At 35.4% G+C, this 18,042-nt stretch overlaps 1 protein-coding gene across 1 annotated transcript; it reads right to left on the reverse strand.

The window, feature by feature from the left end:
- Positions 1–10,241: 10,241 nt before the first annotated feature.
- On the reverse strand, positions 10,242–16,082 carry mpc2a (mitochondrial pyruvate carrier 2a). Its single transcript, XM_019100579.2, has 5 exons — positions 15,634–16,082; positions 14,723–14,763; positions 13,860–13,944; positions 13,262–13,373; positions 10,242–12,385 (listed from the first exon to the last, which is right to left on the reverse strand). Exons 1-5 carry the CDS (start codon positions 15,779–15,781, stop codon positions 12,337–12,339), a joined length of 435 nt encoding a protein of 144 aa, XP_018956124.1. The 5' UTR covers positions 15,782–16,082; the 3' UTR covers positions 10,242–12,336.
- Positions 16,083–18,042: the final 1,960 nt, after the last annotated feature.

Genomic DNA, 18,042 nt, shown 5'->3' on the forward strand with positions numbered 1-18,042 from the left:
ATCCATTATAAAGGCATTTTAAATTTAAACAATTGCTTCCAAAATAATAATAATAAATAATCCATTGTTCTTTCAATGGAAAAGATGCTTCCTCCATACCCTGATGTCCTCTCATATCAAAATCCATAGACATTTGTTTAGAACTGTTTTGGAGTTCACTTGTAGTCCAAACTAAAAAGCACTGCCTAATCTGTGCATATTTCTCTCCTGGTTCAGGCCAGACAACTTTTTCAACACAGAAAGAAATATTATAGATTTGGTAGATGTGGTGAGCAAGTGGTGTAATGTTACATTTCTCCAATTCCACTGAAGAAATGAATTCATCTACATATCGAATGGCCTGTGGATAAGTAAATTTTCAACAAACTTTAAATTTTTGCATGAACTATTACATTAAACTCTAGAATACTTGATTATGATTGGTCAAGTCCAGAATTATGTGGTCAAAATAATAATACAATAAAGAAATAAATAAATAAAGATTTCATATCACTTTACGCTATATTCTCATTCTTCTCACATTATATAATCTTTACTGAAATCAACATTTTATGTCCATCTATTTAATTCAACAACAAACAACTAACTAACAGAGAAGCTTATTGGATGTATCGACTAAAAGGTCTGTCTCCCTTGGGTTTAAATGAGGACTTTGATCTTTCTTGTTTTCTTTAAGAATGAATAAGTCATTTAACCCTTTATTGTTTGGTTACAGGGTGATTGGCTACGGACTAATGAACGGCTTGTGGCCTGATGCGTCGGCTTGTTCCCCACTTTAATTTATGCTGATGGTTTGATTTTTTTTATTTTTTTTATTTTATTTTTTTTATGGATTATTTGTGTTATATGCTTTTCTTTTGTGCCTATATTGGTATGTTATTTTTATGTGTTGAATTTTTTGGAATTATCTTTGATGGTTTGTCCTGAAGTTGCATGATTGATTGGTCAATTAAGTTTGTGATTAGTAACACCTGTTATGTGACTTTTCACCGCGTGATCTTTGGACTTCATTTCTTTTTTAAGAACTCTTGTAGGGAATGTCACTGTATGATTCACTGAAAGAAGGCTTACTGCCGAAATGTTTGATTGTTCTCTGCTGCAAAATTAAAATAATGGGAAGAGTAATTAAGAAGATTAAGTGAGTGCCGATCCCTGACTAGAATATGATGTGTTGATTCATACACATCCTAGATGCGCTAAAGTTGAGCGCAGTGAACTTTATTTTTTCATGAATTTTTATTTCGTAAGTTGCCATAAAATAAATGGGATTTTTTTGCCAATGACCAACTTGACTGTAAATGATCCCTCACATAGATTATCTTTGTTATATAATATCTCTGGGGCATCAACTACATCCTTTCTTGAGTATTTGTCTTAACCAGGAAGGCAATTAGTGCTTGCACTCAATTTGAAAGCGTAATGAGTGCACTTCTATTGCATTATTTCACACTAATGTCATGCCCTGAAGGTGCTTGAAGGTGTTTTTGTCTTCCAAACACCTTGAAGCATCTTCAAGGACCCTCAACATGTATAAACATCTGTTTTATAGAGCATGTTTGTTTCTCCATCAAATAATAAGTCTCGTCTGTCACCTCAGAAGACACTTGCTGAGTCACTGCCTCTGTTGCCATGGCAACTAGCTCAACGGTATCTTTGTGCGATGGGATTGGAATTTACAGGAGCACCCAGAGAGCTGCAAGAGACTCATCACAACACTTGAGACAGATGCTTTTTGCCGCTTTTCCCCTCCAGTCAGTCACCAGAATGTGCAAGGCCTTTTTAAAGGAATAATTCCACCAAAAAATTACAATTTGTGGAACTTTACCCACCTTCAGTCCATCCAAGATGTAGATGAGTTTGATTTAGAGAAATTTAGCATTATGTCACCAATTTATCCTCTGCAGTCAACGGGTGCTGTCAGAATGAAAGATCAAACAGATGATCAAATTCTACCAACATATTTGTTTATAACTGTTTAGGACTGTTTTCGCTTGTGAGCAGTGCTTATTCTGTGCATATTTATCTCCTGATTCAGACAAGACAACTTTTCACTGGAGAAAGTAATATTATTGACAGAGGACTGTATTTTAGCCAGAAGCAAAAACTTGAAGATAAAAATGTCTTGATGGATTTATTACAAACAAGCAGCTTTTCACTTCATAAGACATCAATATATGGACTTGGGTCATGTCAATTATTTGTGGAACAGTGTAATGTTTTTATCAGCTGTTTGAACTCTCATTCTGACAGCACCCATTCACTGCAGAAGATCCATTAGTGAGCAAGTGGTCTAATGTTGCATTTCTACAAATCTGTTCCAATGAAGAAAGAAACTCATCTGCATCATGGATGGCCCTTGGGAGGGGGGACTATTCCGTTTTTTTATGCCTAATTTTTCCTCGCCCTCCAGATTGAAACAAAATGGTAGATATGACCAATAGACCACTTCAGTGCAGTGATGTTATTGACCCATGAACATTTCCTGCTTATTGCCAAAACGGTAACAGGAGGCAATTCAGTCGTGACTAAAGTTAGCACGCTGTCATAACTTGTTTTTATCAAAATGTAGAACTTTTTGAATTCTCAGAATGGTTTAAATGGAAAGAAGTGGAAAGTTAGGACCATTGCATTAGATTGTATTTGTTTACATCCATCAAAATGCTCTATATGATAGAAATACTGTATGTTACTTAGACTATTCATAAAAAAAAAAGCTGTGCTAAAGAAGAAGTGTTTCAGTTTAAAGCGGACATTCTTATATGACCTTTGTACTGTCCACCCACAAGAGCTGTTTTCATGACAGATTCTTAGATAGAGAGGTTTGTGGTGTACAGAAGTGGTTTGTATATACCGTAAAGCTGAGTCAAGCAGTATAAGCATGTGTTTAAGCAACATTTCCTGCATGATTTTAGAGATAATAGAACATCGGTTGCCGTCAAGGACATCGCTACACATCAGTCCCCTTGTTGCAGTATTTACTGTTGCGGCCTGCCAGTTTTCAGCTAAGCCTCATTATTGACTGGAGCAGTTCTCTTCCGGGAATATCTGTCTGCAATTCCTTGGAAAGTTTGTGGGAAAATAAGGTTTAAATGCTAACAAGACAGAATGTGACAGCAGGTATTATATGCATTTTCCAAAAGGTCAGTTCATAACTGACTTCTGATTTGCATACAGCATCACAGTAAAAACTTCTACAACCATTTTGTTCATCTGCAATCAAAACAATGATGTGCTATAAATATCTTTCTCAAAAAACTGCTGAGTTGTCAGTCGCATGATGAATTTATGTCTCATCATAGTAAATGACTACTGCAACACTTTCGTTTTGTTCTCCTCCAGGCCTCTATTGAGCAGGTATGGGTTGAAAACAGTCAAGAGAATTTATATATTTTCTAGTCGAGTGACCTCACTAGCAGGGAGTGTGTACTGTACGTTAAGGTGACCTTGTCCTAAGGCTTCCTGCAGCACTCCTGCTCACGTTCTTGTCATCTGCTGGTGGTTTATGGTCACTGCATCCATCACTCAACTGAAGGTCTACTGCTACAGCAAATGTATGATTCCAGAGTAATTAGGTGTATATGAGAGATCTGACTGACATCAGTATCTGATGGGAATGGGAATAGCCCTTAGTCAGGGTAGTCACCATAGTCCCTTTTTCATGGATGAAAATGAGGTTGTGAGGGATAGATTTACAGTCTTTACAATGGCGTGTGCTGTATAAAGGTCACAGATCACAAGTAACTTTCAAAACTGTTTTATTATTAAGTCTTTTGAAAAAATGTTTTGTCAGCTGAGCAACTGCTATGTTGTTAAACATCAATACAGTCTGAACACACTATCCCTCATTGTATGGATTCCTGTGAAAAAACAAAAAACAAAAAAAAAACCTAATTCTTGGAATCATCAGTTTAAAAATTGTTTCTGAAAATTTAAAAACACATTTTTTTTGTATAAAAACTCTCTTTAAAAAAAACAAAAATTTCTCTTAAAACACCCAAAAGCAAAAAAAAAAATAAGGTTCATATAATAAAAGTTTTGACAACAAAAATGTTTATTAAATGAAAAAACTCCCATTTGAGATCAATAAATGATTATGTATGTCACACATAATCATTTATTAATCTCAAATGGGAGGTTTTTCATCGTTGCCAAAACTTTCATTATGTGAACCTCATTTTCAGTTTTTATGGCCATTTTACAGTTCAGGATGTAACAAGAATGTTAAAGGATGTTAAGGATGTTATAATTAATCTGAACAAAAACAAGTAATTAATCTGAACAAATACAGAGGTTAATGACAGAATATCCATTTTTGGGTGAACTATTCCTTTGACAATCTTTGGAAAAGTTTTGATGACATTTTCTTCATCTTACCTCTGTTAGTTTCCTTCAGATATACATTAATTTAACCCCACTGAAAAGGCATCGGATTTACTAGCTCCACCACAGTGGACTTCAAGATGACTTGAGATTATTTAAAATATAATAAAACAAACATTAAAATAAGTTGAATGTCTTTTTTCTCTTTGAAGGACAAGGGTTCCTACTGTTTTAGAAATCAAGCGTAGCATTAGTTCTGACAGGTCACGTCAGTCAAGCTTGCATCAGGTGATCCACGTCTACCTACAGGAATACAACACCTATTACAGCATAAGGTCCATTCAGTATTATTCAGCAGCTTTGCTCAGTAGCTAGTTACTCTCCTCCATCCCCAGCTCCTCTTTCATCCACAGTCAGGACTTGCCCTTTTGATATTCCTTATTGACTAAGACTCCTTTGTCTTGAACTATGTTATTACATTAAATTGCCATTAAGAACAATCATATCTGCTACATTTGGTTCTGTTCTGTTTACCCTATGTGTGTTATCACTGCTTTCCCTGCTCTTATCCATGCTAGGCTGTGTGGATGGGCAGGGAGTTTTCGCCTGAACAAAACCATACCACCAATCCAAACTGTATGCTAATTGTCAATCATCTTTGACAACAGTGGTCCTGACAGAACTACTGTTCTACCAGTGATTGCATACTAAGAAAAAATTGCCTGTTCATAGTTCAAGGGCAGAATGTATACTTTGCTGCCTACAATATCCTGTGTTCATTAAATAGAGGTATCTTTTGAGGAACTGTGAACACAAAATGCTCACTTTAGATTTCAGACACCTCGGAATTCACCCTTTCCATTCACCTCAGCCTGCAGGGGAAAACGTTTGTGGCGCCCTCCAGTGGTATATTATGAGCAGGGTCATGTAAGGCCATAGTGTGCACAAAAAATAAATAAATAAATAAAACCCCTGCAAATTTATATTCAGCATTTAACGTTACAATGCATACTTTTTCTCAATGCAGGTCTTCATTTGATACAGTGTGCATTCTGTAACTTATTTAAACAATGGATTGACAAAACATGTATGTTTACAACAGTTTTCAAATTACCATGACAAAACAGACCAGTCCTTCCTCTTCAGGACAATTGTGTGGGTACGTGAAACCACAAAGGACTCCTGTAATAGAGGAACACTTTAGTTCCTCACAGTGACATTGAGATAAACTTGTGCACGACAATATCTTCCAGCTATTTCTCTATTAAAGGGACAGTTCACCTAAAAATAAAAGTTCTGTCGTCATCTACTCACCCTCATTTAGTTCCAAACCTGTATGACTCCTTTTCTGCTGCTGAATCAAAAAAAAAAAAAAAAAAAAAAAAAAGAATATTTTTAGCCTCATTTCCCTGGTCTCCATTCATTATTGTACGGGGGGAAGCAGCTTGGACATTGTGCTAAATATCTACTTTTGTGATTCACACAAGGTTTGGAACAACATACTGTAAGGTTAAGTAAATTACTTTTCAGTTTTATGTGATCTGTCACTTTAAAGAGCACATAGGCGACATCATCAAGGGATTTTGCAATTAAGTTAAATTTGCATGAGTCATAGCATAATCCCAAAATAATGAAGTTCACATAAGCTCTTGTCCCCAGTGACATGGACATGGGCAAGCTAATTTATTCATATCAAGCATATGTCTCCCTGTTTCTGTTACTTCTCTTACACACTTCTTCTTATTTTAAAGATATGCCTACATTTAGAGTCAGAATACATTAGATTAGGTTCAGGATAAGGTGGTCTCCTGCCTTTAGTGCTGTGAGATCGAGTGGCATTTATCTAGTGTCCTTCACACTGCATTTATTGCTGTGTCTGCATTCGTCCTTAGAGAACAGCGCTCTCTATTGCTCTTCCTGTCTCATGCACCATCCCCCTCACACCAAACTCACACATGTGCAAACACGTGCACAGCTCCTAGCTACAACATGGAGAAAAAGCACGGGGAAACCAGGTGGTATAAGCAGGTCTACCTTATGGTGGCGGCACACACACACTTTTGCATGCAGATTGCCATGTTATTTTTGGAGCCAGTCAACCTGTGACTTCAGCATATTAATATGACAGAATACTTTACACATGGCAACATATATTTCAAATATGCTGACAAGGAATTGTATTTCTGTATCTCTAATGTGTCAATGTGGAAAAAATACAGAGGCAGATAGAGAAGAGAATGGAGCAGAGAGAGTGTCAAATGTCACTGAGATGAATTGGAACTGCCACTGCAGCAATTTAAGGCTTGACCTTGAAAGCAAAAGATGATGAGCTGGTCACGTTACCAAGGCAACAAAAAGCTGAAATGGAGATCATTTAATTGTACCAATTGTACCGCTCATGGAAAATAGACAGTAGAGGTAAACAGTGACCAACCACTTCTTACTTTTTACTATTACAAGTTACTTTCTCCAAAAGCTAAATTGACTTCAGTCAATGAGATTTCAGGTCCTATCAGTTTTCCTGCAATTGTATATTTTCCATTTATTTTCTCTATTGGCATTAAAAACTTTTATCAGCAAGAAGTTAGAAAAGAGTTTTAATTATTTTTATGATAAGTTAAAATTTTTCCAACTAAAACATATCAAGCAAAATTAAAAACAAAAAAATAATAAAATAACTTAAAAAAAACTAGATAAAAAAGTTCGTCAAGACAAACTTTAAGTTGGCTTGAGAAAGACTGAACAGAAAGTTTGAAAATTTAGAAAGTTTGAAAAGTTTAAAAAAGTTTGAAAGAAAAGTTTAGAAAGTTTGAAAAGTTTAGAAAGTTTGAAAAGTTTAAGAAGTTTAATAAAACAAGTGATTAGCATATTGCTAGCATGATAAGCTAGTTACTAGGATGTCATTAGCATGATTAGCAAAGTTACTAGCATGTTTCTAGCACGATAAGCTAGTTACTAGCATTTTGCTAGCATGATTAACAAGTTTCTAGCATGATTAGCAATGACTAGCATGTCACTAGAATGTTTCTAGCATGATTAACAAGTGACTAGCATGTCTCTAGCATGATAAGCAAGTTACTAGCATGTCGCTAGCATGATTAGCGAGTGACTAGCATGTCGCTAGCATGTATTTAGCATGATTAGCGAGTGACTAGCATGTCGCTAGCATGTTTCTAGCATGATTAGCAAGTGACTAGCATGTCGCTAGCATGTTTTTTAGCATGATTAGCAAGTGACTAGCATGTCACTAGCATGTTTTTTAGCATGATTAGCGAGTGACTAGCATGTCGCTAGCATGTTTCTAGCATGATTAGCAAATGACTAGCATGTCACTAGCATGATTAGCACGTTACTAGCATGTCACTAACATGTTTCTAGCATGATTAGCAAGTGACTAGCATGTTGCTAACATGATTAGCAAGTTACTAGCATGTCACTAGCATGATTAGCAAGTTACTAGCATGTCGCTAGCATGTTTCTAGCATGATTAAGCAACAATGACTAGCATGTCACTAGCATGTTTTTTTAGCATGATTATCGAGTGACTAGCATGTCGCTAGCATGTTTCTAGCATGATTAGCAAGTGACTAGCATGTCGCTAGCATGTTTGTTTTTTAGCATGATTAGTGAGTGACTAGCATTTTTTTTTAGCATGATTAGCGAGTGACTAGCATGTCGCTAGCATGTTTCTAGCATGATTAGCAAGTGACTAGCATGTCACCAGCATGATTAGCAAGTTACTAGCATGTCGCTAGCATGTTTCTAGCATGATTAGCGAGTGACTAGCATGTCGCTAGCATGTTTTTAGCATGATTAGCGAGGGACTAGCATGTAGCTAGCATGTTTTTAGCATGATTACCAAGTGACTAGCATGTCACTAGCATGTTTTTAGCATGATTAGCGATTGACTAGCATGTCACTAGCATGTTTCTAGCATGATTAGCAAGTGACTAGCATGTCACTAGCATGTTTCTAGCATGATTAGCAAGTGACTAGCATGTCACTACCATGTTTTTATCATGATTAGCGAGTGACTAGCATGTCGCTAGCATGTTTCTAGCATGATTCGCAAGTGACTAGCATGTCGCTAGCATGTTTTTAGCATGATTAGAAAGTGACTAGCATGTTTTTAGCATGATTAGCGATTGACTAGCATGTCGCTAGCATGTTTCTAGCATGATTAGCAAGTGACTAGCATGTCGCTAGCATGTTTCTAGCATGATTAGCAAGTGATTAGCATGTCACTAGCATGTTTTTAGCATGATTAGCGAGTGACTAGCATGTCGCTAGCATGTTTCTAGCATGATTAGCAAGTGACTAGCATGTCGCTAGCATGTTTTTAACATGATTAGCGAGTGACTAGCATGTCACTAGCATGATAAGCAAGTTACTAGCATGTCGCTAGCATGTTTCTAGCATGATTAGCAAGTGACTAGCATGTCACTATCATGATTAGCAAGTGACTAGCATGTCGCTAGCATGTTTTTAGCATGATTAGCAAGTGACTAGCATGTTTTTAGCATGATTAGCAAGTGACTAGCATGTTTTTAGCATGATTAGCGATTGACTAGCATGTCGCTAGCATGTTCCTAGCATGATTAGCAAGTGACTAGCATGTCACTAGCATGATTAGCAAGTTACTAGCATGTCGCTAGCATGTTTCTAGCATGATTAGCATGTGACTAGCATGTTTCTAACATTATTAGCATGTTGCTAGGATAGATAGATAGATAGATAGATAGATAGATAGATAGATAGATAGATAGATAGATAGATAGATAGATAGATATAGTCAGATGATAGATAGATATAGTCAGATGATAGATAGATAGATAGATAGATAGATAGATAGATAGATAGATAGATAGAAACAGTCTGATTGAGTCCAATGAGCTTCAGTGTGTTTAGATTTGAATTTTTGACAGTTGGAGTTTACGGAATGTTCAGGTGAGCAGAGGCTTTTCAATGCAAGTCTATGGGAGTTTTATGATTTTTAATCTTCATTTTTATGAAAACCATAAGTCCAATCAGTCTAAAAAGATATAGCAACTCGAGTCAGATCAGTCTGAAGATCTGGGCTGAGTTTGGAGTCTGTAGAGTTAAAGCTCTAGGAGGAGTAGCAGTCAGAAATTTAGTCTCAGAAGAATAATAATAATAATCACTATAAGTTTAAGTACAATTTCAGTAACTTAACTCACTAAAAACAAATTAAAAAGGCCAACTAACTCATTTTAAGCATTATGAATAACAAGTAAATGATAAATGAACTTACAATATAAAGCTATTACTAGAAGCTATTGATTATTAGTATTATTCAAATATTGTTTGAGAGTGTAGGAACTCCATTATATCATTGAGAATGTTTTGTGGGAGTGGAAGGTCATTCACTGACTAGTGGGTAGTGTAGTTCTTCAACTGGAATTCAGGCAATACATTAGATTTAAAAAACAAAAAAAACAACGACAATGAGATTTTAACTTTTGGACACCTGCCAATGCGCTCTATTAAAGCAAGCACATTGCGCACACACGCAATCAAAAACCACATCCATAACACTAAACGTGATGTCTGCCTCAAATTAGCTACAAATTGTACATGAAGTAAAATTTAAAGTTCATACAGGTTAAAGGCAAGCAAGGGTTAAAAGCTATTTTAAATGGCTTAAAAACAGAATTTTAGTGTAGAATATTAAATAAAATAATTAGTAAATAATAGCTATGGCATGTCAAATAATAAAAGTCAGTGCTATTTAAATGAACTTTGTGTGGTCACATGTCTGTGTGTATCCTTCAAATCTTGTGCATAACTACATATAGTAATATAATAATAATTATAAACTTTATGGTTACATTTACCATTATTTGTTAAATGTGACCCATTCTAACAGCATGGAAGTAAGAGTGAGACTTTCACAAGACTTGTCCTCTCTCTTAATGTTTACTTTATTATTTGCACAATTTCAGTACAGAGGAGTCATTCAAGTCAGGTGAATGGGTACGAAGTCTGAAATACATAAACCCACTCTTTTCTCATAGCACGAGTCCTTCATTCTGTATCCAGTTCTCACATAAGAATAAATAAATAATAAAAATGTACCATCACAACTCATTTCAACACCTGAGATAATATAATCTTAAATCAGCAGATCTATTTAGCATACAGAATCATTATATATCAACAGGATTTAACAGTCTTTGTCAAATAACTTGCATAAATGTAACAATGTTTGAAATCCAGCAGTCTTCTACTAAAGTTATAAAGCAAAAAGCTGTTTATGTTTTCTCTGTAAATGACTGTGATTCTTTTATGAGCTGTTTTGACTCATTTTGACGGCACCCATTCACTGCAGAGGATCCATTGGTGAGCCAGTGATGTAATGCTATAAATGCCAAATCTGTTCCATTGGAGAAACAAACTCATCTTTCTTGGATGACCTGAGGGTGAGTACATTTTCAGCAATTTGTAAATTTTGGGTGAACTGCTCCTTTAATTAAGAATAATACAGTATATGCTTTAGCAGTATTGTTCATTGTAAGCTCATTTTGACTAATGTAGTTAATAAATGAAATCTTGTAAACTGCTACCCATAAAATCTTATAAAATGACTCATATTTGTTGCTATGCAAGAACACAGAATTCCTATTCTATGCTGTTCACATCTGTGTGGGCTGCAGAGGTGAAGTGTGACGTCTAAGTTTTGAGACAGACGGACGATTCAATGCCTTGCCTGCTTAATTTAGAGTCAGCATTTAGGATACACTGAAAACAGGTTTAAAGGGGATTAACGGGTCCAATTTAGCACAAGGGATCAAAGAAGTGCATGTGGTTGTCATACACCCTTGATTCCTGATTTAGCTGTGGCGAGTCTGGAAGTGTACACTGCTTAATGACCCTAAAGTTTTTATTAAAGCTCAGCGTAGGATGATGCAGCTTCACTGCAGACTCAAAATACAATGATGTGAGATTACAAAATGACTTTTGTCCTATGAATCCATGATATTTTAACTTTAATTTTTAATTAATGCGTACATTGACATTAGTATTAACATTCTATCTATCATCGTGTGTCTGCTCTGTCCAAATAAAGGGCAAAGTCTATTTGTTCCTGCATGTGACAAGGTAATGACCTTTGCCCACTACGTGTTCATCTGATCTCAATGTCTAATGCAAAAAATGCAAACAGCAATTTAGCCTATACAGTGCAATAAAATGTTAGTTTTGTCAAATGACTGTTAAGTTTTATGTTGGATTTTAAGGGGGTCATATCATGAAAAATCTAATTATGCCTTAATCCTTTGAGAAAAAAACAAAACTTCATATAATAGAAAAACATTGTGAGAAAAGTCCTTAACAATATCCATAACATAACATTTCAGTTTGATCTTAGGCATTTTTGTGGCACATTTTAGCACAGATTATTTTATTGCGATGCAAAACATCATGCAGGAAGTTAAAATCTATATTATATACAAGCAACAGCAAACACAGCCTGTAAGTGATTGAAGCCTAAGAGAGTTTCTTAAAGGCAAAATAACAAAATATATATACAGTTAATACTTTGGATTTTTAATTTTTTTTAGTTGTTGAAAAACTATTTTTTCAATAGTTGTTTCAACAGTGTTTCAATAGTGACTGTTTTGGCACACACAAAAAAAACATACAATCTAGGCAACACCTATAACAACGTAGGCACACCTCCAGTAACTTTTTTATTATTATTCTTATGATATGACCCCCTTAAAACTGAGTAATCTATAGAAATATTGACTATGGGTCAGATAACACACACTACAATTTACAATCAAGAACATGTGAATTACAATCAATATTATAACACAATTTTACATAAAATGTGAAATGATTGTGAAGTTCTTAAAAACAAATCTCTATTTTACACAGACAGAGCATATTTGTTTGATCTATATAACATGACTGATGTGTGCAAAATGCAGATTCATTGCTTTTACAGTAACACAGCAAAACTTCACCACTTCACTCGTCAGAATATGTGGCACTTCAAGACTGCTGCACTTCCTCTTCTTTCTGCTTGAGTTGTTGGTTGTACCTACACACACAATTACAAGGTGTGTCAAACCTTTTAAATGCATAATTGTTCAGCGAAAGTACTGCATGTGCTAAAGGACCACAATAGGTTGCTGGGAATATAAATTTCTAGTAAATTCAACAAAGAACAAAACACTCCACTCTGCTGCATGTGACTATGCTGTAATAACTTATGCAAGTTAAACTGCAGTAATAAATTAAAAAAAAAAAAAAAAAAAAATCAGTCTACAAACTAACAAACTATTTCAAATATTTAGTTTAAATTTGAATTAATATTTAAATAAAAAAATATTTAATGCAACTGCAAAATATATAATTTATAACATGGAATCAACCAATAAACAATGACCGATATGAAACACACCCTTTTGATACACAATGTCTGCCAACAAAAGTAAATGTTGCCAAAAAAAATTCTGAAAAAATAATTCAATTTAGACAAAAAACAATTACGTAACAATAAAAAAAATAAGTAATAATAAAAAAAAAAAAATCTCTGGAGTCAAACTGTAGGCATTGGTAAATAATAATAAATTAAAATTACTTATATATATATATATATATATATATATATATATATATATATATTAATCTAATTAAAGAGATCCTGAGATCATTCTAGACTTTCTGCCAGTTAAATACTTCTTTTTCCAGAATAAATGGTTTGATTTTATTTTGTTTTAATGTATTTAGGACTATATTGTCTGTTTAACAGCTTAATCATGTTTTTTTTTTTTGTTAGTATCTTGTTGAACTCTACACCATTGAACTCAAAGTCAATTCAACCTAACCCTACTCCACTAAGCTCGTCACCTCTGTGTATTGACTGATGGTAGTAAACAGAGCTGACCTTAGAACAGAACTCATAATGACTAACCTCCATATTCTCATGAGCTGGATGCTTCCACACATGCCCAGAAAGAAGTTCACAGCAAACAGAGCCCAGTTCTTAGGGATGATCACCAAGCAGTACCTTGACCAAATTAATCCTGGAAAGATATCAGAGAGATTTGCAATTAACTGATGCTGTGTTGAAATATAAACCTCATTGCAGAATCAACTCTATTTGTGAGCGAAGTGGGTTAAGGCCTTAGTCTTAGTAAGTTGGTACTTACATAGGTCAAAACTTAGGCTAAGATCATGTGTGAATTGCTGAATCTACAGTAGTATGAGAAATTTCTGAACACTTATGCTAAGAACAGTTATGCTGAGATAGACTACCAGTCTCAGAAATGCTCTCATTCAGAGTCAGATCGAGAGAGAATATTTTCTTTACCGTCACATAGGATACACTGCTCAGATATTTAGTTTCCTGGGTTCATTTCAGCTTCTATTTTCAGCCACACTAATCTCAGGTTACGATGAGGCTTTAGATGAGATATTATCATCTACAGGACACTGACAACAGCTACTGATGTAGATAAATCTTGACAAACTCCATCAAGCATCTCTCTGTCGCACATTAAAACAAGTACCTGTGGCTGTAATGACACAGGACTGAGAGACACTGAGCTTTTCTGGTGGCCGGGTCATGTCAGAGAATCCAGCCACAACTAAACCCTGCAAGAGGAAAGAAAGAGCAATAAGTGAACTTGCTCGAAGGCCTTGACCAGCAGGTAAATCCATGATATGATTGCATTCACAGCAGCATTACATCATCTCAAACGGCAAAATTGGCATAAAGCTATGTTGGTTTTGCTTAAAGGGATAGTTCATCCAAAAATCATTACCGCCATCATGCCTTTTCAAACCTGTATGAGTTTCTGTCTTCCACAGAACACAAAAGGAGAAGCTTAGCAGAATGTTTGAGTTGTACTCTTCCATATAATAAAATTATGTGGAAACCAGGGTCTGTCTAGCTCAAAACAGAACAAAAAGGCATTGAAACAGACTTTAACACCATATTCCAAATCTTCTAAAGCCATGTGATTGTTTTTTTTTTTTTTTTTTTTTTTTGTGAGAAACAGAGTGAAATTTAATTTGCTAATCACTGAATGGCTTGAAAATCTAAGCTAGGTATGGTCACCTATGCAAGAACTATGCCAGGTATAGTCATTGTATAGAAAAGCAGCAACATTCTGCTACTTTTATGTTCCACACAAGAAAGAGTGGGTTTTTAAATGCATGGGGCGAGTAAATGATGAGCTATTCTTAACGGCATCTAGTAATTTTCACTGCATGCTCTATAATCAAGTCAAACACAAACATCCAAGGTCAAGACATTCTTCAATCTAGCTTTAGAACTGCTACCGTATCAGAACAGAAAAGAGTCAAATGAGATGATGTATTTTATATTTGACTATTTCAACTGTGAGAAAACAAACAAAACTCATCTTACCCATTTAAAAACAGGTGCCCAGAAGAAAACAGTCTTTGGCCCTGAGGAAAAGAAGAAAAAGAAGATGATTCTGAGAGAAATTATAGCAAGTGCTATAGCGTAAAGCACTTTTTTAATTTTTTTATTTGATGCTCTGAATTCCACAAAAATTAAGAATACACTAGTGGAAAAAGGCTTAGGAGCAGATACGATCCACCTTCAAACGTCATGCAGTATATGATAAGAAATAATCTTTTTTAGTCAGAGCAGGAGGTGTTAGAGTCGGCTGAGCAATGTCCAACATATTTACACAATACACAGTAAATTATATTTTAGCTTCAACAGCACATACTGTAGGCACCAATGTCTCCATCAGGTCTTGGCAGTGATGATGGAGACCTTTCAACAACATACATCAGTGGGACTTCACATAAGACTAGCTCATTCAGACTGTCCAAAAATATTTACTTAAACACTTAAAATGTTCGAATTTAATTGCATATATTCAAATTTACCAAACCATCTGCAATGCTAGAGCTTTTATCAGAACTAACATGTCCCATGATGATTTTACTGCATGTATGAAGATCTAACTCAGTATCTATATATTATTATTATTATTATTTTTAGTTATTTATTTATTGCATGAAAGGTGTTTGTTCTTCCGTTCTTTAAAATAAATAATGCATTACATGTCTACTGCATTTAATTGTGCCTCAAGTGTCCAAATTATTTTTGGGGGCCACAGTATGGCTGAGAAAAAGAACATCGATCACATTGTGGAGATAATCGAGAATTCAGATGTCACATATACTGTATGTAGGCCTAATTATATAAACGCTTCGAAATAGCATGAAATATTGCAATATTTGACCATGAGCGACTGCTAGTGTATTTCTTCAGACAGGTGCAGAGGAACTTAATGTCTTTACCAGCAGGATGATTGTAGAGAGGTCTTAATTTAGGCGGCAGCATTAACTCGATCCTGTCCAGGGTTCGGTGATATGTCGCTCTGTAACCACCGGAATAAAAACGACATGATCGCAGTCGTGAATATAGTCTGCCGCTGCTCATGTTCATGCACTGCAGTGACAAAAACACGCGGTCGACAGGAAGTTAATCGGCGCGCACCTTCTCTCTCTCCACCCCTCCTCCGAGACGACCTACCACAATGTCATCATCACCGTCTATGCCGAAAACACGTCTTGGTTGCGAGCGAGCATACGGAAGCACAAACAATGAGATATAAGTGAGACTGATCTTGAGAAATATTGTGAGAAGCTAATGAATGAATGAATGATTAAATGAATGACCAATCTCTCAGCCTACATTTATTCTAAAATGGGCTCGTTGGATCTCTTCAAAGAAAATGTGGTCATATGGTCTATTAATAGATAACATTCTGGTGTAATATTAAAGCGCCTGCACTGGCGCTCTTGATCATAAAGCAGGCTACTAACGGCTTCCGTCCAGCAGATGTCACTATCGGCCCAATCGACGCCTGCAGACAATGCAGCTTTGGCTTGTGAAACCCGAAAACGAACCGGTGAAGCTATATAGAATACATTTGGAGAAGCGGCTTTTCTTTGGTTAATGTCTTTAAAAAATTAATTAAGAAATGACATGCAGACTCTCTCTCTTTTAAAATGAGCTATATGAGAGAGATATCTTTACTACATAAGTTGACCATATAAGTTGATTGCTAATACAATTTTGACCAATTTGAATAAAATTTTTAAAATTGTAATAATAAAATAAAATGACCACCATACGTCTTTTTTTTTTTTTTTTGCATATTGTTTTCCGATTATTTTCATGGATGCCTGCCGAAAGGTAATGACTGAAAAGTAGTTCGACCAATAGTGTGCAAGCATTGTACATAATCGACCAATCGTGGCGTGCGATGGGGTGGGACCTACAGAGAACTGACAAATCACAGTGTTAGCAACTCTTCAGACTACCCTAGCAACTTGTTTTCCAAAAAGCACCTAGCATCAAATTTAGCTATTTTTAAAATGTATTTGGCAAATTTTAGCAACTTTTGAAAAGTGACTCAAATTATAAAAAGGCATGCATTTTTCATCTTAACCACACAAAAAAGAAGAAATTATTAAACAGCTAGCCTAGCCAGCCAAGCAGCAGAGAGGTACCCAGTACACACATCACACGTGAATCAAGTTCCTAGTTGCACTTGTTCAATAATAACTGACTAGATGTGCATTAATTATCAGCCGATATTTATCGTGCACCCCTACAATATAGTTGTTGCTGATCTTTTCTCTAAAATCAATCTATCTCATCTAAATGGGATGTGTAATTGAAAATACAGGTAAAATGCTAGTGATATATTAACACATACACTGTGCCCTATTTTTATGGACTTTCCTTAGAGCGTATTATTTAACTTACTACCAATACACTGCTTAAAACTGTAATTGTTAATAATGTGCAGTGTAACTAGTTATTTAGAAAATACATAATGTAATTTTTCAAAAATGTGTAACTTTTAAATAATTCAGTGTAATAAAAACGTGTTTATATATTACTTTTACAAATAATAATAATTTATTTTTATGAACAAATCTAAATGAACATATTTTAAATTATATTATTTGCTGAGATTTGAGTAATTTTAGTGTGTATTCTACATTCTAAAAAACACTTGGTTAAAAACAACCCAATTTGGGTTGCTATTAACCCAAGGGCTGGGTAAATATAGGACAGAACCCATCATGGGTTAATTTTACCCAGCAAATTGGGTTGTTTATTTAACCCAGCTATGGTTTATTCATTTTTACTATATTACTAGCTTATTTTTTACTTCATACATTAAATAATGTTTACAGATTCACTAAAATCCTCTACCAGTGGGTCCCAAACCTGTCCTGGAGGACCCCCTGCCCTGCACATTTTGTATGTCTCCCTAATCAGACACACCCAATTTCGTTTTTGCAGTCTCTAAGGAGCTGATTAGTGGAATCAGGTGTGTTAGATAAGGGAGACATACAAAATGTGCAGGGCAGGGGGGCCTCCAGGACACGTTTGGGAAGCACTGCTCTAAACTTTTCTAAAATAGTCCACACAACCACTGGTTTGCATGATAACTTCCTTTATTTGTCATTTACAGCATTGTTTATATCGTTTTTAATAGGCTATACATATTGCCCATATTTAAACTCGTTTAACAAACATTAATGGTAAAAATTAACATTAAACACAAGTCATTTTTAAAGTCTCTGTTATTCTGTTTCCACCGTAACTGCGCGGCGCCGTGCTGGTTCTCGAGCCCGAGCTGGAGTCGTGTTCGGCGGGAAACTGCTCACGGCTCCTGAGCCGAAATA

The sequence above is a fragment of the Cyprinus carpio genome, chromosome B1 (genome assembly GCF_018340385.1).
Source record: "Cyprinus carpio isolate SPL01 chromosome B1, ASM1834038v1, whole genome shotgun sequence".
Lineage (NCBI taxonomy): Eukaryota > Metazoa > Chordata > Actinopteri > Cypriniformes > Cyprinidae > Cyprinus > Cyprinus carpio.